This window comes from Muntiacus reevesi, chromosome 1, assembly GCF_963930625.1.
Source record: "Muntiacus reevesi chromosome 1, mMunRee1.1, whole genome shotgun sequence".
NCBI classification, from domain to species: Eukaryota; Metazoa; Chordata; class Mammalia; order Artiodactyla; family Cervidae; genus Muntiacus; species Muntiacus reevesi.
The window spans coordinates 187,905,059-187,928,866 of NC_089249.1; the positions used below are offsets into that span (position 1 = coordinate 187,905,059).

At 38.7% G+C, this 23,808-nt stretch overlaps 1 protein-coding gene across 1 annotated transcript; it reads left to right on the forward strand.

Annotated features, from left to right (window-relative positions):
- The first annotated feature begins 139 nt into the window (after positions 1–139).
- LOC136155772 (olfactory receptor 7A10-like) lies at positions 140–18,321 on the forward strand. The gene is made up of 3 exons (XM_065917864.1): positions 140–636; positions 14,913–14,923; positions 17,399–18,321. Exons 1-3 carry the CDS (start codon positions 140–142, stop codon positions 18,319–18,321), a joined length of 1,431 nt encoding a protein of 476 aa, XP_065773936.1.
- Positions 18,322–23,808: the final 5,487 nt, after the last annotated feature.

A 23,808-nucleotide genomic window follows, 5' to 3' on the forward strand; every position in this document is an offset into this window, starting at 1 on the left:
TTTATTTATATACAACATATTAATATCAATTTCATGCCAACAAAATTGAAAATATAGTATTTCAGTAATGTGAGTTGTGTCTGTTTGGGTGAAAATTCTTCATGCTATTTTCTTTTTTCCCAATAGTCACCTTCATCACATGGAGCCAGGGAACAGTACAAAAATCACAGAATTTCTTCTTCTGGGACTTTCAGAGGGACCAGAATTGCAGCCCCTCATCTTTGGGCTTTTCCTCTCCATGTACCTGATCACTGTGTTTGGAAACCTGGCCATCATCCTGACTGTCAGCTCAGACCCCCACCTCCACACTCCCATGTACTTCTTCCTTTCCAACCTTTCCTTTGTAGACATCTGCTTCACCTCCACCACCATCCCAAAGATGCTATGGAACATCCAGACACAGAGGGATATCATCACCTATGAAGGCTGCATCATCCAGATGTATTTTTACTTACTTTTTGCAGGATTAGATGACTTTCTCCTGACTGTAATGGCCTATGACCGCTATGTGGCCATCTGCCACCCACTGCACTACACGGTCATCATGAGCCCCTGGGTCTGTGCACTGTTGGTTCTGGTGTCCTGGGTGTTGAGTTCTATGTATTCCTTGTTACAGAGTTTAATGATTTTGCGATTGTCTTTCTGTTCAGACTTGGAAATCCATCACTTTTTCTGTGAAATCACATGGCTCATCCAACTGGCCTGTTCTGACCCCTTTCTCAATAACATGGTGGTGTATTTTGGATCTGTAATTATAGGGGTTGTTCCTCTAGCTGGTATCGTTTACTCTTACTCTAAGATAGTGGCCACTATCTGTGGAATCTCATCTGCTCGGGGGCAGTATAAAGCATTCTCCACCTGTGCATCTCACCTCTCGGTTGTCTCCTTATTTTATTGCTCAGCCTTAGGAGTGTATCTTAGCTTCACTGCTACCTACCGCTCACACACGAGTGCTATATCATTGGTGATGTACACTGTGGTCACACCCATGCTGAACCCCTTCATCTATAGTCTGAGAAACAAAGACATAAAGAGGGCTCTAAAAGGATTCCTTGGGATGGAAACGTCTAGAAGAAGTCCATTTACCTCAAGCTGAAGAATGATAGCAGGGCTTAAAGCCTCAGAGTCAGATAGTGAGATTCTTTGTTAAGATTATAGTAATAGCAACTGCTTCTTCATTTAATACTTGGTATTTCCATTTCTTCGATTTCACTTCTATGTACAATTTTAAAAACATCCTTTATTAATGTTTCTCTTCTCTGTCATCTAAGTTTTTTCTTTTGTTATTTTTCTGCTCTCTCAAATTGGTTCAAACCTTGTGTGAAACATATGTAAATTCCCATTTATCTCATGAGCATTCACAATTTCTTAAGAATAACTTTTTTTGAAATGAAATGCTTTGTACTGAGTAAACTCTTTTTCATTTTATTAAAAGAATGATCATAGTTTGTGCTACTTCTATGAAAAATCTAACTCGGTAACCAATCCCATTATATAACTTCATAGGATAATAAAATATGCAACCACAATTTGTTCCTTTTTAATTCATCATACCTTGGAACATCACTACCATAATTTCTCTTTCTGGAAATGTAGACATGCCCAGATGTATGTTTCATATTTGTTCAGCTGATTTTACACTCCTCAGGGTACTATTCTCTATTTAGCTCAGTGTCACATTCTCTACAGGAGTTACTGAGAAAGAGGAGCATCAGATGCATGTCTCTAATTGGCATCTACATGAAACAGCAATTTCAATACAGAGTTTGACATAATAAGACCTGGAGTCAGACAGGACCTTAAGTATGATGCAACAGAAATTTGTGTCAGATTATTCCTATGCAAAGTATTTTTTCATAGTGTCCATTAAATTATTGAGGTCTGTGGTTTAGTGTCTGTATGTAAAACAGTTTATTGTTGGAGTGAAGGATTATTTGGTATAAATATATCTTTCTGCTTGAAAACTTCCATTGTGCCTAAAATATATGGGACCGTCCAATGCTCTAAAAGAAACATTTCCCCCATTCCAATTGTCATAACCAAAAAAGTAACAGTGAATGAATAAATCAGCATCATTTATATGATATACAAGATATATATACATCTCAAAATCATGGCTCACTAGAGAGCTTAAATTCCCATCTAGTCCTGTGACAAAGGTGTAAGTTTCTACAAATAGGCATATCCTTTTTTCTCTTTTGTAATTAATGTGTTTTAATTGAAGGATAATTGCTTTACAGAATCTTGCTGTTTTCCGTCAGGCCTCAGCATGAATCAGCCACAGGCATACACATACTCCCTCCCTTTGAAACTCTTTCCCGTCTCCCTCCTCATCCCACCCCTCTAGGTTGATCCAGAGGTCCTCTTTGAGTTTCCTGAGTCATAAAGCAAATTCCTGTTGACTATCTATTTTACATGTGGTAATGCAAGTTTCCATGTTACTCTTTCCATATATCTCACCCTCTCATCCCCTCTCCCCATGTCCATAACTTTGTTCTCTATGACTGTCTCTCCGTTGTTGCCCTGTACATAAATTCTTCAGTACCATTTTTGTAGATTCCATATATATATGTTAGAATATGGTATTTATCTTTCTCTTTCTGACTCACTTCACTCTGTATAATAGGTTCTAGGTTCATCCACCTCATTAGAACTGACTCAAATGCATTCCTTCTTATGGCTGAGTACTATTCCACTGTGTATATATACCACAACTTCTTTATCCATTCATCTGTCGATGGACATCTAGGTTGCATCCATGTTTCAGTTATCATAAATAGCACTACAATGAACAATGGGATACATGTGTCTCTTTCAATTTTGGTTTCTTCAGGGTATATGCCTAGGAGTGGTATTGCTGGGTCACATGGTGGTTTTATTCCTAGTTTTTTAAGGAAAAACTCCAATCTCCATACCGTCTTCCATAGTGGCTGTATAAATTTGCATTCCCACCACCAGTGCAAGAGTGTTCCCTTTTCTCCACACCCTTTCTAGCATTTGTTGTCTGTAGACTTTTTGATGAGGACCATTTTGACCCGTGTGAGGTTATATCTCATTGCGGTTTTCATTTGCATTTCTGTAATAATGAGTGACATAGTGGCAGACTTTAGTTATTGGGCTCCCAAATCACTGCAGATGGTGACTGCAGCCATGAAATGAAAGGATGCTTACTCCTTGGAAGAGACATTATGACCAACCTAGATAGCATAGTAAAAAGCAGAGACATTAATTTGCCAAAAGGCCCTTTTAGTCAAAGCTATGGTTTTTCCAGTAGACATCTATGGATGTGAGAGTTGGAGTATAAAGAAAGCTAAGCACTGAAAAATTGATGCTTTTGTGGTGTTGGAGAAGACTCTTGAGAGTCCCTTGGACTGCGAGGAGATCTAACCAGCCCATCCTAAAGGAACTCAGTTCTGGGTGTTCATTGGAAGGACTGATGTTGAAGTTGAAACTCCAATACTTTGGACACCTGATGCGAAGAGCTAACTCATTTGAAAAGACCCTGATGCTGGGAGAGATTGAAGGTGAGAGCAGAAGGGGATGACAGAGGATGATATGGTTGGATGGCATCACTGACTCAGTGGACATGAGTTTGAGTAAGCTCCGAGAGTTGGTGGTGGACAGAGAGGCCTGGTGTGCTGCAGTCCATGAGGTCACAAAGAGTCAGACACGACTGAGCAACTAAACTGAACTGAACTGAACCAAAGAATGAGTGATGTTGAGCATTTTTTCATGTATTTGTAGCCATCTGTATGTCTTCTTTGGAGAAATGTCTGTTTAGGTCTTTTCCCCACCTTTTGATTGGGATGTTTGTTTTTCTGGTATTGAGTGGTATGAGCTGCTTCTATATTTTAGAAATTAATCCTTTGTCAGTTGTTTCATTTGCTATTATTTTCTCCCATTCTGAGGGCTGTCTTTTCACCTTGCTTATAGTTTCCTTTGTTGTGCAAAAGCTTTTAAGTTTAATCAGACCCCACTTATTTACTTTTGCTTTTATTTCCGTTACTCTAGGAGGTGGCTCATGGGTTATCTTGCTTTGATTTATGTCAGAGAGTGTCTGCCTATGTTTTCCTCTAAGAGTTTTATAGCTTCTGGTCTTATATTTAGATCTTTAATCCATTTTGAATTTATTTTTTGTATGGTGTTAGGAAGTGTTCTAATTTCATTATTTTACAAGTAGCTGTCCAGTTTTCCCAGAACCATTTATTGAACAGGCTGTCTTTGCCCCATTGTATATTCTTACCTCTTTCGTCAAAGATAAGCTACCCATAGGTGCATGGGTTTATTTCTGGGCTTTCTATCTTGTTCCATTGGTCTATATTTCTGTTTTTGTGCCAGGACCATACTTTCTTGATAACTGTAGATTTGTAGTATAACCTGAAGTCAGGTAGCTTGAATTCTCCAGCTCCATTCTTCTTTCTCAAGACTGCTTTGGCTATTCAGGGTCTTTTGTGCTTCCATATGAACTGTGAATTTTTTTTTTTTTTCTAGTTTTGTGAAAAATGCCATTGGTAATTTGATAGGGATTGCATTAAATCTGTAGATTGCACTTGGTAGTATATTCATTTTCACAATACTGATTCTTCCCACCCTGGAATCTGAAATATCTGTCATCTGTTTATGTTATCTTTGATTTGTTTCCTTAGTGTCTTATAATTTTTTGTGTACAGTTCTTTTGTTTCCTTAGGTAAGTTTACTCCTAGACATTTAATTCTTTTTTTTTTTTTTTTTGCAAAGGTGAATGGGATTGATTCCTTAATTGCTTAATTCCTTAATTGCTCTTTCTGATTTTTCATTGTTAGTATATAGAAATGCAAGTGATTTCTGTGTATTGATTTTATATCTTGCAACTTTTCTACATTCACTGATTAGCTCTAGTAATTTTCTGATACACTATTTAAGGTTTTCTACATGAAATGTAGAAATGTACAGTAGCATGTCATCTGCAAACAGTGAGAGCTTTACTTCTTTTCTGACATGGTTTCCTGTTATTTCTTTTTCTTCTCTGATTGCTGTAGCTAGGACTTCCAGAACTATGTGAATAATAGTGGTGAAAGTGGACACCCTTGTCTTGTTCCTGATCTTAGGGGCAATGCTTTCATTTTTTCACCGTTGATAATAATGTTTACTGTAGGCTTATCATGTATGACCATTACTATGTTTCCTTCTATGCTCATTTTTTGAAGAACTTTACCATTCAGAAGCGCATTGGCTGTGACGGACCACGCAAAACGGTGGCTGTGAGGAGCTAACCCTCCCACAAGGTTATCGGTAGCGATCGAGAGTGCCATGCTGCAACAGCCCAGGAGCAGAGGCCCAGAGGAACTTCCCCACCTCCAAGGTCAGGGGCGGCGGCCGAGAGGAGCTACCACACTCCCGAGGTCAGGGGCGGCAGCCGAGAGGAGCAACACCACCTCTAAGGAGCAACTGCTGCTGGGCGCAGGAGGGCTGAGAGGATCTAGTCCATGTTCAAGGTCAGGATGAGCGGCCGTGTGAAGATACGCCTCCTCCAAGGTAAGGAGCAGCGGCTGCGCTTTGCTGGAGCAGCCGTGAAGAGATACCCCACTTCCGAGGTAAGAGAAACCCAAGTAAAACAGTAGGTGTTGCGAGAGGGCATCAGAGGGCAGACACACTAAAACCATAATCACAGAAAACTAGCCAATCTGATCACAGGACCACAGTCCTGTCTAACTCAATGAAATGAAGCCATGCTGTGTGGGGCCACCCAAGATGGTCGGGTCATGGGGGAGAGGTCTGACAGAATGTGGTCCCCTGGAGAAGGGAATGACAAACCCCTTCAGTATTCTTGCCTTGGGAACCACATGAACAGTATGAAAAGGCAAAATGATAGGATACTGAAAAAGGAACTCCCCAGGTCAGTAGGTGCCCAATATGCTACTGGAGATCAGTGGAGAAATAACTCCAGAAAGAATGAAGAGATGGAGTCAAAGCAAAAACAATACCCAGTTGTGGATGGGACTGGTGATAGAGCAAGGTTTGATGCTGTAAAGAGCAATATTGCATAGGAACCTGGAATGTTAGGTCCATGAATCAAGGCAAATTGGAAGTGGTCAAACAGGAGATGTGAATGCCGACATTCTAGGAATCAGCAAACTAAAAAGGACTGGAATGGGTGAATTTAACTCTGATGACCATTATATCTACTACTGTGGGCAGGAATCCCTTAGAAGAAATGGAGTAGCCATCAGAGTCAACAAACGAGTCCGAAATGCAGTACTTGGGTGAAATCTCAAAAACGACATAATGATCTCTGTTTGCTTCCAAGGCAAACCATTCAATATCACAGTAATCCAAGCCTATGCCCCAACCAGTAACTCTGAAGAAGCTAAAGTTGAACTGTTCTTTGAAGACCTACAAGACCTTTTAGAACTAACACCCAAAAAAGATGTCCTTTTCATTATAGTGGACTGAAATGCAAAAGAAGGAAGGCAAGAAACACCTGGAATAACAGGCAAATTTGGCCTTGGAGTAAGAAATGAAGCAGGGCAAAGGCTAATAGAGTTTTGCCAAGAGAATGCACTAGTCATAGCAAGCACCCTCTTGCAACAACACAAGAGAAGACTCTACACATGGACATCACCAAATGGTCAACACTGAAATCACAATGATTGTATTTTTTGCTGCCAAAGATGGAGAAACTCTTTACAGTCAGCAAAAACAAGACCAGGAGATGACTGTGGCTCAGATCATGAACTCCTTATGTCCAAATTCAAACTTAAACTGAAGAAAGTAGGGAAAACCACTAGACCATTCAGGTATGACCTAAATCAAATTCCTTATGACTATACAGTGGAAGTGAGAAATAGATTTAAGGGACTAGATCTGATAGACAGAGAGCCTGATGAACTATGGACGGAGGTTCTTGACATTGCACAGGAGACAGGGATCAAGACCATCCCCATGGAAAAGAAATGCAAAAAGACAAAATGGTTGTCTGAGGAGGCCTTACAAATTGCTATGAAAAGAAGAGAAGCGAAAAGCAAAGGAGAAAAGATATTCCCATTTGAATGCAGATTTCCAGAGAATAGCCAGGAGAGATAAGAAAGCCTTCCTCAGCGATCATTGCAAAGAAATAGAGGAAAACAACAGAAAGGGAAAGACTAGAGATCTCCTCAAGAAAATTAGAGATATCAAGGGAACATTTCAGGCAAAGATGTGTTCGACAAAGGACAGAAATGTTATGGACCTAACAGAAGCAGAAGATATTAAGAAGAGGTGGCAAGAATACACAGAAGATCTGTACAAAAGCAATCTTCATGAGCCAGATAATCACAATGGTGTGATCACCCACCTAGAGCCAGACATCCTAGTATGTGAAGTCAAGTGGCCCTTAGAAAGCATCACTATGAACAAAGCTAGTGAATGTGATGGAATTCCAGTTGAGCTATTTCAAATCCTGAACGATGATGCTGTGAAAGTGCTTCACTCAATATGCCAGCAAATTCGGAAAACTCAGCAGTGGCCACAGGACTGGAAAATGTCAGTTTTCATTCCAATCCCTAAGAAAGGCAATCCTAAAGAATGCTCAAACTACCGCACAGTTGCACTCATCTCACATGCTAGTAAAGTAATGCTCAAAATTCTCCAAGCCAGGCTTCAGCAATACGTGAACTGAGAATTTCCAGATGTTCAAGCTGGTTTTTACAAAAGGCAAAGGAACCTGAGATCAAATTGCCAATATCCACTGGATCATTGAAAAGCAAGAGAGTTCCAGAAAAACATCTATTTCTGCTTTACTGACTACGCCAAAGCCTTCGACTGTGTGGATCACAATAAACTGTGGAAAATTCTTCAAGAGATGGGAATACCAGACCACCTGACTTACCTCTTGAGAAACTTGTATTCAGATCAGGAAGCAACAGTTAGAACTGGACATGGAACAACAGACTGGTTCCAAATAGGAAAAAGAGCACGTCAAGCGTGTTTGCTGTCACCCTGCTTATTTAACTTATATGCAGAGTACATCATGAGAAACACTGGGCTGGAAGAAGCACAAGCTGGAATCAAGATTGCTGGGAGAAATATCAATAACCTCAGATATGCAGATGACACCACCCTTATGGCAGAAAGTGAAGAGGAACTGAAAAGCCTCTTGATGAAAGTGAAAGAGGAGAGTGAAAAAGTTGGCTTAAAGCTTAACATTCAGAAAACTAAGATCATGGCATCTGGTCCCATCACCTCATGGGAAATAGATGGGGAGACAGTGGAAACAGTGTCAGACTTTATCTTTTTGGGCTCCAAAATCACTGCAGATGGTGACTGCAGCCATGAAATTAAAGGACACTTACTCCTTGGAAGGAAAGTTATGACCAACCTAGACAGCATATTAAAAAGCAGAGATATTACTTTGCCAACAAAGTTCTGTCTAGTCAAGACTATGGTTTTTCCAGTGGTCATGTATGGATGTGAGAGTTGGGCAGGAAAGAAAGCTGAGTGCCGAAAAACTGATGCTTTTGAACTGTGGTGTTGGAGAAGACTCTTGAGAGTCCCTTGGGCTGCAAGGAGATCCAACCAGTCCATCCTGAAGGAGATCAGTCCTGGGTGTTCATTGGAAGGACTGATGCTGAAGCTGAAACTCCAATATTTTGGCCACCTCATGTGAAGAGATGACTCATTGGAAAAGACCCTGATGCTGGGAGGGATTGGGGGCAGGAGAAGGGGACGACAGAGGATGAGATGGCTGAATGGCATCACCGACTCGATGGACATGAGTTTGAGTAGACTCCGGGAGTTGGTGATGGACAGGGTGGCCCGGCGTGCATAGGGTCACAAAGAGTGGGACACGACTGAGTGACTGAACTGAACTGAATCATAAATGAGTGCTTTATTTTGTCAGAGGTTTTTTCTGCCTCTTTTGAGATGATCATATGCTTTTTATCTTTCACTTTGTTAATATGGGGTATCACATTGATTGATCTCCATATATTGAAGAATCCTTGCATCCCTGGAATAAACCCAAGTTGATTATGGTGTATGAGCTTTTTGATGTGTTGCTGAATTCAGTTTGCTAAACTTTAGTTGAGGATTTTTGCACCTAGATTTCTCACTGATATTTCCCTGTAGGTTTTTGTTGTTGTTGTTGTTGTTGTGTGTGTGTGTGTGTGTGTGTGTGTGTGTGTGTGTGGTCTTCATCTGGTTTTCATATCAGGGTGATATCATTCTATGAGGTGGTGGCCTTGTAGAATGAATTCGGAGGTATTCCTCCTCTACAATTTCTTGAAAGAGATTTAGAAGGATAGGCATTAGCTCTCATCTAACTGTTTGATAGAATCCTCCTCAAACAGGCATATCCTTTTAACCTTTCTTGCTTACCTACATGGAACCCTAAATGGAATCTCTTTTTTATAAAGCTGACATAAACTTGAGTCATCATGAATGTTATCACAACAGTTGCCTAGAAAAAAGCAGCATATTATTATAACACCCTCCCCCCCAGTTCTGTTCATTTTGATTACTGTTTCCTTTACCTGTTGCTACATAGCAAGTCATCTTAAAAGTAAATGGCTTAATATAATGAAGATTTGTCTGATGGTTTCTATGACAGGCAGCTGATCTGAGTTCCGATTGTCTCCTCTTGGGTCTGCTGTCAGCTGGCAGGCTCTGTTTTCTGTTTTAAAGGATCGCCCATGGTGTGGTGTGTAGTGTAGTGCTCTTCTGTCTTGGACCACTTTATGTCAATTTCTTCCTTTTATATATTAGCTCAGTCTCTCGTTTATAGGGAAATCACTAGGTTTCTGAAATGTTAATTGCTTTATTTAAGTTTTACTGTTCCTAATTCATATGTGTCACTTCAATTTATTCCTAATTAGAGGAGCTATCTCCCATCAATTTTAGGTATGACACAACCACCTGTGCTTAACATACTTCCCTTCACAATGTACTGCCAGGAAGTTTCAGCTCTTAGCTAATTAATTAGAGTGTAATTCCCTATAATCAACTGTACATTTTTAAAGTATTCAACTTTCTGAATTTTAAAAATTAGCAGTATATTATGTAGTTCCATTTGCATATGATTAAAAAGGGTGCACAATAAGTTTTAATTTCTTTGTCATGTTATTGTTTATAATGGAATTCCCCTGAGCCTCAGTTTTATCTTTCAGAAGGAAATGTCAGATGATAAATCCTAACTTCACTTGGATGTTGTGAGGAATGAATGAAGTGCATAGAAATACTTTACTGAGCCCACAAACATTGTTCATGCTTAGGAATATGTATGTACATCTGTATCTTTATACATTTTCTCTGAAATAAATACCCATGCACACATAGATAGATTTAAACACGCTGTTTAATTTGTAATTCCATCCATTGTTCTGAAAGAAAACATAAGAGGAAGTTGGAAGGAGAGAAGTAAAAAAAAGAAAAAAAAGAACGTTTAAATGAACATAAATTAGAAACAATGTAGAAATTTTAATATGAAGATTTAAAGTAGAATGTGTGACCTTAATTTTAACAATGACTTACTTTTCCTATCTTAAATTCCAAAGGCTTCAGAGTCAGATCCACATTTACATTTATAAAAAGTGAAATTCTCTGTACCAGCTAAGGGGGCAAAATCTGTCCATAGTGACTGAAAGATCAGCGTGTAACATAAATGACCTTATGTAAAGGACGTTCACTGATTGACTCCTAAGGTTAAACTCTACTCCCAGGAGCAGGATGTGTGCTGTGCTGTGCTAAGTCTCTTCAGCTGTGTCTGACTCTGAGCGACTGCATGGACTGTAGCCCACCGGGCTCCTCTGTCCATGGGATTCTCCAGGCCAGAACACTGACATGGATTACCAGGCCTTCCTCCAGGGGATCTTCCCGACCCAGGGATCCTATCTGCCCACCTCTCTTATGTTTCCAAACATTTCTGATGTAAGAAGGAAATCTTTTTAGGTTTTGCAAAACTTGCTTGAAACCAAATTTTGTATTAAAGGAGCAAAGTTATCCCCTGTTTTAAAAAGGGAAAAATAGTCATATTCAGAGATTCTTGGGTTGTGTTCCCACAACAGATCAAAGCATTGAAGACCCAAAGGACCTACTCAAGAACAATTGTCAATATTATACTTTCTAGAAAACTTGAACTCAGGGATGTGATGAGGTGCTGGGAGTCTTAGAGCTTTGGAAGCTGGAGAAGTAATGGTGCAGGAGTAAGGAAGCTGAATTTACCTGACTTATAATGGAGTCTCTTAGGAACAGAGAATCAGCAGAAAAAATACATTCTATTCAGAGCACTTCTCCAAGGGAAATCACGTACTTAGAGGTTGGAATAACAAAGGGAAAACATGTCTAATGAGCTGACACGGGAGATGTAAATATCTCCTCTGCTGCAGTCCCTCAGCCTGTGCCTCTTTGGTTGGACAGAATGTAGTTGTTGCTTTTGCAAACCTACATTGGCTGAGAGAACAATGCCTGATCTCTTATTGTTGTCTTGTGGGGAGACAGAGCGTGGATCTGCATCATCAGCTACTTAGGGGTGAATTTTGACTTTCACAAGGAAGCCTCCCTCACAGAGTTCCCAAATAGGTGAGTCTGAGCACTCCACAGACACTGCAGGAGAGGATCAGAGAGGATGGAAGCCAGGAATGTACCAGAGGTCACCCAAGGGCCAATCTAGCATATCCCAGAGGCAGAGGTCACCATGGTTGTTTGCTGGGTTTCCTGAAAATGTTTTTCTTTACGATGCTGTAAAAGGAACACTGCACTTGAAAATGAGAGTGTCAGTGTTGACAATTAAGTCATGCTAGGGAAAGGCCACCCACTCCAATGTTCTGACCTGGAGAATTCCATGGACTGTATAGTCCATGGGGTCGCAAAGAGTTGGACATGACTGAGCAACTTTCACTTTCAGTGGAAGTCCAACAGAAGAATGAATGGAAGGTATCAACTGCATCCAGTGAAAGTGGAACATGAGTCTAAAGTTCTTGTTAATTAACAGGAGTAGACAAATAGGGTATTAACTGTAGAGGGTCAGTCAGTGAGGTGAGGGCATTTCATTTTATTGTAAGATGGAGAATATTGGACTGTGCCTCCACATAGAGGAGAAAGATCTAAACTGAGGACTCTTTGCAAATACACAATTTCAACAGCTGAGTAGGCAACATACACATTACAGTATCTTCTCTCACTCTTGTGTGCACATAAGAAAACAAACAAAAAAAAACTTAGTTATGTAAACAAAACGATGTATGCTAGGGAGGTTTACTTTCCAAGTATTTTATTATCTGTGAGGCTAAATAGATCTACGGATTTGTTAGTCATGCAGTGTTTCTCTATTAAAAAAAATGTCTCTGTAACTATTTTGTTTTATATAGTGGTATCAGAGTGTTGTTATTCCTTTTTAAAATTGCATTCTTTGACAGGAAGGATTATTTTCTAACAAAAACCTTAAATTTGTGATGTAGTTCTTTTATATATGCATAGATATATTTGTGACATTGTATAAGAACTGATAAATTTTGTTGGTCACATCTGCCAACATTTTCTTCATTGCTTTTCCAAAAGAATTTGGGTATTTGACCTGTGACAATATATGAGTTACAGGTACACAAAACAATGATTTAATACTTGTTTATACTGCAAAATGATCACCATAGTAAATCTCCTTAACATCTGTCACCACATATAGCTGCAATTTATTTCTTGTGAGGGGAGATTTTAGGATATGCTATCTCTTCAGTTCAGTTCAGTTCAGTTGCTCAGGCATCTACGACTCTTTGCAGCCCCATGAATCGCTGCACAACAGGCCTCCCTGTCCATCACCAACTCCCGGAGTCTACTCAAGCTCATGTCCATTGAGTCGGTGATGCTATCCAGCCATCTCATCCTCTGACGTCCCCTTCTCCTCCTGCCCCCAATCCCTCCCAGCATCAAGGTCTTTTCCAATAAGTTAACTCTTGACATGAGGTGCCCAAAATACTGGAGTTTCAGCTTCAGCATCAGTCCTTCCAATGAACACCCAGGACTGATCTCCTTTAGGGTGGACTGGTTGGATCTCCTTGCAGTCCAAGGGACTCTCAAGAGTCTTCTCCAACACCACAGTTCAAAAGCATCAATTCTTCGGCACTCAGCTTTCTTCACCACCCAACTCTCACATCCATACATGACCACTGGAAAAACCATAGTCTTGACTAGACAGACCTTTGTTGGCAAAGTAATGTCTCTGCTTTTTAATATGCTATCTAGATTGGTCATTACTTTCCTTCCAAGGAATAAGCGTCTTTTAATTTCATGGCTGCAGTCACCATCTGCAGTGATTTTGGACACCACAAAAATAAAGTCTGACACTGTTTCCACTGTCTCCCCATCTATTTCCCATGAGGTGATGGGACCAGATGCCATGATCTTAGTGTTCTGAATGTTAAGCTTTAAGTCAACTTTTTCACTCTTCCTCTTTCACTTTCATCAAGAGGCTTTTTAGTTCCTCTTCACTTTATGCCATAAGGGTGGTGTCATCTGCGTATCTGAGGTTATTGATATTTCTCCCGGCAATCTTGATTCCAGTTTGTGCTTCTTCCAGCCCAGCATTTCTCATGCAACTTTCAATTATGATAAAAAGAGTGTTACGAACTAATGTCACCATGCTGCACAGTACATACTGCTCATTGTTCTTTATTGCTATTTTTATTACTGTAATAATTTGTCACTTTAATATTCTAAATGTGTCAACTCTTGCTGTACGCAAGAAAGGAAAGTGAGAATTCTTTAGCATTCTTAGTGTGATAGACAACTCATACATATTTACTTCTATTAAGAGTTTCTCATCAGTTATTCCTTATTATTCCTTTCGGCCTTCCGATTAAATTTTTTCCTTAATATTGCATCTCTTCTTATCATAATTCTTTACCATTTGACTTATATTACATAAGCGTATTTGAATTCCTCTGTCTATATATAAGATAAAATTATAACTTAGATACTGCTCCTTCCTCACTTCATAAATGTTCTTCTGTTATATTGTTTCACTTCCAAATCTCTGGCAATTTGATTTGAATTAGAGATCCACGTTAATATTGCTAAATGCTTACTCTTTTGTGCCTTTTTATCAGTTAGTTGTAGATTTTCCTTCCATTTTATTACATCCTATTGTTCAGGAAGGGGCTTCCCAGGTGTATTAATGGTAAAGAACACATTTGCCAATGCAGGAGAATTAAGAGATGCAGGTTTGATCTCTGTGTTGTGAATATCCCCTGGAGCAGGGCATGGCAACTCACTCCACTCTTCTTGCCTGGAGAATCCTTTGGACAGATGGAGGCTACTGGCAAACTGCAGTCCATACGGTCACAAGAGGTCAGACATTACTTACTTAGCACATGGCATACTGCTAAGGAAACAATATACTTAACATAATTGCACTCTCACCAATATGTTTTGTTCCATAAGTTCTTAGGTTTTGAAAAATCTCTTTCTAAAATGTGTTCTTATACATGCTTTTATACTTTTACACAAATGGATAGATATAATTCTGATTTCATGATAAATGGTCTTTATATTTTAGTGACAAATCATCACTATGTTTAATGTTTTTTACAATTCGTCCCTATTTTGTTTCTTTCTCAGTAATACCACAGGGACTTGCTTCCAATCAACCAGTATAATGCCGGTCCATGATTTCCGTATCTGTATAATATCACATGGTGTGACTGTGTGACTCAGACATTTGGTGGTCTATTATATTATTTATCAATAAGTGACTATTATATCACTGCTACAAAAGTACTTTGCAATTCTTAATTTAATATTATTTTTCTCAACCAAGGATAACTGTGTCTCCCAGGAGCCTTTACGCAATATTTGTAGACATTATTCACTGTCACACTGATGATGGGTAAGTGGTGGGCAAGGATGCTTCTAAACATCTTGCAATTTATAGGACAGACCCCACCCCAGAGAAGAATCTGGCAGAGAATGTCCGATAGTGCAGAGACTGAGGAATCCTGAGTTAAAAGTTATCCGTGTTTCTAATATCAGTGGAAAAGTAGTTCCAGCGTAGTTTTTCATATATTCATCTAAAGAGTACTGCTCGCTTTTGCACTGGGGTCTTTAGTCCCTTTAAAAAAGATGTGTCAGATAAGGAACTACTTAATTTCCTTCTAGATAGGTGTCCATTTACTCCAGCTTTTATTCAACAATCCTGCCTTTCCCAACCAAATTGGATGCAACTGTCCCATAGGATAGTGTTCATATCTAAAGGGACCTAATTCTTAATCATTCAACAAATAATAGCAAAACATTTTCTACTTGCCAGAAATTTCTGGATCATTCTATGTTATATTCTCTTGAGTCAAGGTCTTTTCTAAATTAATTATTAATTCATGTCATAAGTGCTTAATTACTCCTATTACATATATCGTGTTTCAGTCAGCTTTTGCTGTTCCATTCAGTTTTCTTTAATACAATTATGTGAAATCACCCTTTTAACTGGTTTTCTATTTTAGCCATATTTTGTCATTTCATAATTTGTATTTTTTTCTGTGTGTTTTTTAAATAAATGCAAATATAGTCACAGGCCTGGGAAAATAAGAATTGAACAAGGCAATTTAAGTCTCTGATGATAAGCATCTCGCAATATACAGACAATGTCACAGTACACTGAAATAAAATATAGTCCTCAGGCTTAAATCATGTAAAGAAATTTATCCAGAATAAGAAGGAATTTTCATGGCCTATTGTGACTTTATAGAGTATGGTCTGGAAAGGCCTTTGCCTGTTGGTCATAGATCAGAACTAGATTTGAAGTGTGCCCATTGGATTAATTTAAAAAGTGAAAACATTAAGACCAACAGTAGCAAACAAATTATGACTCATAAGAGAAAAAGAGACAGGGCTTGCCTCATTCAGTATCAGATCACACAAAAAAAGTTCAGATCATATGGAAAAGCACAGGAAAGACATCTTGTACTGCTTCATGTAACACATCAGAAACTTGTCATATTTTGTGTGTTTTTATTTTTGAATTGTGAGTTTGCTACCTTTACTTATTTTTCTCTTGGGAAATTAAATCTGTATGATTTTGGTTTTTCACATCATTTAGACATAACTGTTTCTCTCCTTGGAAAAGAGATGTTTCTTTCTGATTTTTCCTGGGCATCAAGGAGATGTAGCTAAAGTTGAAATGTTGTCAAACCAAGGAGGCTTTTCTTTGTCCCATTGTCTCAGGGATGATTTGAGCTTGTTAGATCATCTTTTCCCTTCATCTTATTTCTCTCTCCCATACTTTTTATATTTCTTTAAACACAGGGCAGAAAGTGGTTGTAGTTAAAAGGAACCCTAACTTTGTTACTCTCTCAGAAGCTCATGAACTAGAATTTCCGGGTACCATTAAAACATTGTTTAGGAGAAAGTTAATCTGATCTGACCAGCTTGAGTTGCGACCACCCATGGCCCAAGGAGGTTGGTTCCGGATGAGAAATTCATGCCAGTGATGTAGTTCAGGAGGCTGTGGGGTGTGTGTGCCTGTGCCTTGTGAAGTGAGAGCACTTCTTAAAGCAGAGACACCTGGACTCATATATTAAGTTGACATAAGAAGCTCACAGAGGCCAGAACTCAATCAACAGATGGAACTATGAAAGGGATCTAATATAATTCATAGGACATGTTCGCAAGAAAATTAATAAAGTGCAAAGAACAACATGGAAGGAGGAATTCCCTGTGGACTGAGGTGTCAGTTGTAACAGAGAGGCCACCTTGTTATTCAGCATCCCTGACATCATCTCTAGTCACTCCCCCTCCTGCTCATTCCTCTGGCTTCCTTGTTTGCATTTGAACATGTGGAACAAGTGTCTTGCTCAGGACCTTTGCAGTGGCTGTTGCCTCTTCCAGGCACACACTTCTCCTGGTGTCATACTGTATCCTTCTGTCTCTTTCTTAAGATCTCTTCAAATAACCTCTTGTTTGTTGGCCTTGCTTGAACACTCAGTACCTAATAAATTTCCCCCGCACTCGCTCCTTTATATCTGTTTTTGTTTTCTTCAAAATAAAACATCTTCCACATTCTGACATAAAATATATCTATTTGAATATCATCTTTCACCATCCTTGGATTGTGGGAAATTTGTTTTTCAGCACCTCTACTTATTCCCTATATGTGCCTGGAGCATGTTGGCCCTCAATATAAAATATTTCTCAAATATCTGAAATAATTTCTCATTAAAACTGAAAATACATGAACTCTTTGAAAGTATGCTGACAATGTGATAAAAATATCTGGTGAGAGGTGAAGGGGGATACATCCTTAGGGAGGGTCTATCTACATACAATATATTAACATCAGTTTCTTGCAAGTAAAATAGAAATAATTGTACTTCAGCTATGCGAGTTATGCGAATTTCATGAAAAATTAGTCATGTTGTTCTCTTTTTTTCCAAGAGTCACCTTCACCATATGGAACCAGGGAACAATACACACATTTCAAAATTTCTTCTCGTGGGACTTTCAGAGGTACCAGAACTGCAACCCCTCATATTTGGGCTTTTCCTCTCCATGTACCTGATCACTGTATTTGGAAACCTGCTCATCATCCTGGCTGTCAGCTCAGACTCCCACCTCCACACCCCCATGTACTTCTTCCTCTCCAACCTGTCCTTTGTAGACATCTGCTTCACCTCCACCACCATCCCAAAGATGCTGCAAAATGTCCAGATACAGAGCAAAGTCATAACTTATGAAGGCTGCATTGTCCAGATGCATTTTTACATTCTCTTTGCAGGATTAGATGACATTCTCCTGACTGTGATGGCCTATGACCGCTTCATGGCCATTTGCCACCCCCTGCATTACACAGTCACCATGAACGCCCAGCTCTGTGGATGGTTGGTTCTAGTCTCCTGGATCATTAGTGTCCTGAACTCCTTGTTACACAGCTTAATGATATTGCGATTGTCCTTCTGCTCAGACTTGGAAATCCACCACTTTTTTTGTGAAATCCAACAGCTGATCCAACTTGCCTGTTCTGACACTTTCCTCAATAACACAGTGCTGTATTTTGGATCTGTAATTATAGGGGGCGTTCCCCTGGCTGGTATCATTTACTCTTACTCTAAGATAGTGGCCTCTATCTGTGGAATCTCATCTGCTCAGGGGCAGTATAAAGCATTCTCCACCTGTGCATCTCACCTCTCTGGTGTCTCCTTATTTTATTTTACATGTTTAGGAGTGTATCTTAGTTCTTCTGATACCCACAGCTCAGAAGCAAGTGCAATAGCCTCAGTGATGTACACTGTGGTCACACCCATGCTGAACCCCTTCATCTACAGTCTGAGAAATAAAGATGTAAAGAGGGCTCTGAAAAGGTTCTTTGGGATGGAAAATTTTTAATAGGCCCATTTGCCCTTGGACTGAAGAAATACCCATGACAGCAGGACTCAAAGCCTCATAGGCAGATATTGTGATTCTTTGTTCAGATTGTGATAATAGTAATTGCTTCTTCAATTTATAGCCTGGTATATCCATTTCTTTGATTTAAACTTACCTATAAATATCCTTTTTTAAATTTTCTCTGTTATCTAAGTGTTTTTTTTTGTCATTTTTCTACTCTCTCAAATTGACTCAACTTCTTGTGTGACATATATGTAAATTTCCATTTATCTCATGAGACTTCACCCATTTCTTAAGAATAAATTCTTCTGAAATGAAATACTTTATACTGAGTATTTTTTCTTTCATTTTATTAATCATGAATTTTGCTTATGGAAAAAAAACTGTACCCAAACCTATTACATAATCTCATAGAAGAGTAAAATATGAAACTACATTTTATCACATTTTGGCTCATCGTATCTTGAAACATCACCACTGTAATTGCTCTTTCTGAAAAATTGTAGACGTTAACAGATAGTGTGCTTCATAGTACTTCATCTGGTTTTATGCCCTCACAGTGTACTGTTTTCTATGTAGCTCAGTGTCCACTTTACCCACATGAGTCACTGGCAAAAGGGAGCATCAAAAACATGTCTCTAATTGGTGTGTACATGAAACAAAAATTTCAGTAAGAGTTTGACATTATAAAATCTAGAGTCAGAGGGGAACTTAATTATGATGTAGCAAAAACTTGTGTCAGATTATTTCTAGGCAAACTTCTTTTAATGGTGTCACTTACTTATTGGTGCATGTCATTTCATTGTCTGTGTGTAAAGAGGTTTATCACTAGGGCGAAGGATTATTTGGTGTAATTGTATCTTTTTCTGCTTGAAAAAAATTCCATTGCTGCAGCCTATGAATGTGATTTTTCCTATGCTCTAAATGAATTATGTTCTCCATTCTAATTTCTTTCATAATCAGTAAAAGTCAATGGATAATATAAATATCATATGTATATGATATATGTGATGTAAAATATATAAATAAAACACATTGACATTTTGCTTTCTTCCTATCTCCAACCAATTTTAGCTGTGACTCAACTACCTGTGCTTAACATATTACCTTAAACCACGCAGCACTAGAAATGTTTAATTTTTAGCTGATTCATTAACATGTAATTGCATATAAAGAACTGCACATTTTTAAAGTATACAGTTTTCTAAATGTCCAAAATTAAGAGTATACTATATGGTTCCACTTGTGAATAATTTAAAACGGTGCACAATAAATTTTAATTTCTTCATAATGCTCTTGTTAACAATATAATTTCCCTGAGCCTCAGTTACCTGTGATGACCATTTTATCTACTACTGTGGGCAGGAATCCCTTAAAAGAAATGGAGTAGCCATCATGGTCAACAAAGGAGTCAGAAATGCAGTATTTGGATTCAATCTCAAAAATGACAGAATGATCTCTGTTCATTTCCAAGGCAAACCATTCAATATCATGGTAATCCAAATCTATGTCCCAACCAGTAACGCTGAAGAAGCTGAAGTTGAACAGTTCTATGAAGACCTACAAGACCTTCTAGAACTAACACCCAAAAAAGATATTCTTTTCATTATAGGGGACTGGACTACAAAAATAGGAAGTCAAGAAACACTTGGAGTAACAGAACAATTTGGCCTTGGAGTACAGAATGAAGCAGGGCAAAGGCTAATAGAGTTCTGTCAAGAGACGCACTGGTCATAGCAAACACCTTCTTCCAACTATGCAAGAGAAGACTTTATACATGTACATCACCAGATGGTCGACACCGAAATCAGATTGATTATATTCTTTGCAGCCAAAATGGAGAAACTCTATATAGTCAGCAAAAACAAGACCAGGAGCTGACTGTGGTTGGATCATGAATTCCTTATTGGCAAATTCAGACTGAAACTGAAGAAAGTCGAGAAAACCACCAGACCATTCAGGTATGACCTAAATCAAATCCCTTGTGACTATACAGTGGAAGTGAGAAATAGATTTAAAAGACTAGATCTGATAGACAGAGTGCCTGATGAACTATGGATGCAAGTATGTGACATTGTACAGGAGACAGGAATCAAGACCATCTCCAAGGAAAAGAAATGAAAAAAAGTCAAATGACTGTTTGAGGAGGATTTACAAATAACTGTGAAAAGAAGGGAAGGGAAAAGTAAAGGAGAAAAAGAAAGATATACCCATTTGAATGCAGAGTCCCAAAGAATAGAAAGGAGAGATAAGAAAGCCTTCCTCAGTGATCAGTGCAAAGACATAGAGGAAAACAATAGAATGGGAAAGACTAGAGATTGCCTCAAGAAAATTAGAGATACCAAGGGAATATTACATGCAAAGAACAGCTCAATAAAGGACAGAAATGGCATAGAACTAACAGAAGCAGAAGATACTAAGAAGAGGTGGCAAGAATACACAGAAGAACTGTACAAACAAGATACTCATGACCCAGATAATCACGATGGTGTGATCACTCACCTAGAACCAGATATCCTGGAATGTGAAGTCAAGTGGGCCTGAGAAAGCATCCCTACGAACAAATGTAGTGGAGGTGATGAAATTCCAGTTGAGCTATTTCAGATCCTGAAAGATGATGCTGTGAAAGTGCTGCACTCAATATGCCAGCAAATTTGAAAAACTCAGCAGTGGCCACAGGACTGGAAAAGGTCAGTTTTCTTTCCAATTCGAAACAAAGGCAATCCTAAAGAATCCTCAAACTACCAAACAATTGCATTCATGTTACATGCTAGTAAAGTCATGCTTAAAATTCTCCAAGCCAGACTTCAGCAGTACATGAACCGTGAACTTCCAACTGTTTAAGCTGATTTTAGAAAAGGTAGAGGAACCAGGGATCATATTGCCATTATCCGCTGGATCATCAAAAAAGCGAAAGTTCCATAAAAACATCTATTTCTGCTTTATTGACTATGCCAAAGCCTTTGACTGTGTGGATCACAATAAACTGTGAAATATTATGAAAGTAATGGGAATACAAGACCACCTGATCTGCCTCTTGAGATACCTATATGCAGGTCAAGGAGCAACAGTTAGAATTGGACATGGAACAACAGACTGGTTCCAAATAGGAAAAGGAGTACGTCAAGGCTGTATATTGTCACCCTGCTTATTTAACTTATATGCAGAGTACATCATGAGAGACTCTAGGCTGGAGAAAACACAAACTGGAATCAAGATTGCTGGGAGAAATATCAATAACTCAGATATGCAGATGACACCACCCTTATGGCAGAAAGTGAAGAGTAACTAACGAGCCTCTTGGTGAAAGTGAAAGAAGAGAGTTAAAAAGTAGGCTTAAAGCTCAACATTCAGAAAACTAAGATCATGGCATCTGGTCCCATCACTTCATGGCAAATAGATGGGGAAACAATTGAAACAATGGCTTACTTAATTTTTCTGGGCTCCAAAATCACTGCAGATGGTGATTGCGGCAGTGAAATTAAAAGACACTTACTCCTTCGATGGAAAATTATGACCAACTTAGACAGCATATTAAAAAGCAGAGACATTGTCTACAAAGCCCATCTAGTCAAGGCTATGACTTTTCCAGTCATCATGTATGGATGTGAGAGTTGGACTATAAAGAAAGCTGAGCGCCGAAGAATTGATGCTTTTGAACTCTGGTGTTGGAGAAGACTCTCGAGAGTCCCTTGGACTGGAAGGAGATCCAACCAGTCCATCCTAAAGCAGATCAGTCCTGGGTGTTCATTGGAAGGACTGATGCTGAAGCTGAAACTTCAATACGTTGGCCATCTGATGGGAAGAGCTGACTCATTTGAAAGGATCCTAATGCTGGAAAATATTGAGGCCAGGAGGAGAAGGGGATGACAGAGGATGATATGGTTGGATGGCATCACTGACTCAATGGACATGGGTTTGTGTGGACTCCGGGAGTTGGTGATGGACAGGGAGGCCTGGTGTGCTGCGGTTCATGGGGTTGCAAAGAGTTGGACACGACTGTGTGGCTGAACTGACCTGACCTGAACTAAGCCTCAGTTTTTATTTCATAAGAAAATATGAGATAATAAATTCTAGCTTCACTTGGATATTGTGAGGTATGTATGCAATGCATAGAAATATTTGCTGAGTCCACAAACCATGTTCAAGGTTCGGAGTACATATATGTTTATATGTGCCTGCATCTGTATACACCATTCTCTGAAATAAACCCATTCACATACATGTATTGCACACAGTCTCATTAGTAATCTTACCGATTGTGTTGAAAGAAAACTTGAGAGAAAGTTGGAAGGATAGAAGTAAGAAAAAAAAAAAAATGCTTGAATTAACATAAACTAGAATGTAGAAATGTTAACAGAAAGATTTAAACTAGGTTATTAATTTCAATAATGACGTACTTTTCCTATTTTCAATTTCAAAGGCCTCAAAATCAGAGCCACATTTACATTTAGATAAAAAAAATTCTTTGCATCAGCTAATGGGAAAAAGATCTCTAAGGTGACTCTGATTTCCTCCTATATATGGTAGGCATTCAACACAAAATGTCCTATTTAAGAGAAGCTTATTGTGTGAATCGAAAATCTTTAGCTGAGCTCCTAGAAATAGTGATGATTGGACAAATACATTTTAGATTCCTATTGCTAGAATAACAAATTACCACACTTGTGTGTTAAAAAAAGTGCCTGTCACAAAATTCTGTAAGGTCAGAGGCCTGAAGTCTCATTGAGCAAGAATTTAGATATCTATAAGACTATGATCCTTATGGATACTACAAAACAGGTTACATTTAATTTTCTGTTTTACTTCTAGTGGCCACCACCATTCCATAGTTCAGGGTACTTGCTCCATATTCAAATGCAGGTGCCTGGCATTTTAACTCTCTCTCTAATTCCAACTCTTACTCTCTCTTGCATGGTTAGAAAAATCATCGTAATTGTATTAGTCTGACCTGGATATCTGTGCTAATATTCTTAAATAAAGATCAATGATGAGCAACCTTATTTCCTCTGCTATTGTAATTAAACTAGTTATGTAAACTAGGCTATTCCAAGGTTCTTGAGATTTTCCTGTAGACATCTTTTGGAGGATCTTATTGTGAGTACTGCAAAATCTTATTCTAATAGATATGATTTGATGTCACTTAATACTTCTATAAAAAATCGAACACAAAGTTTATCACTACCTAAAAGGTGATCAAAAATCTTTTCTTTCAAAATTAAGAAAGAATGGAGGATTCTGGGTGAAGGCCTAAAACTACTTACACCTGAATCTAACACAGAACTACTTTCTTGGTACTTAAATTGACATCCACAGACCAGGACCTGGACTATCAAATAACACTTAGGATTTTGTTAGAAATGCAGGTCCCCAGGCCCCTGATCTGGCCTACTGAATAATAATTTACATTTGAAATACAATCCTTGGTAATTTGTGAAGCAGTGGATTCAGAAGTGCTAGTCTAGAATAGGTTTCATCAGCTTCTCA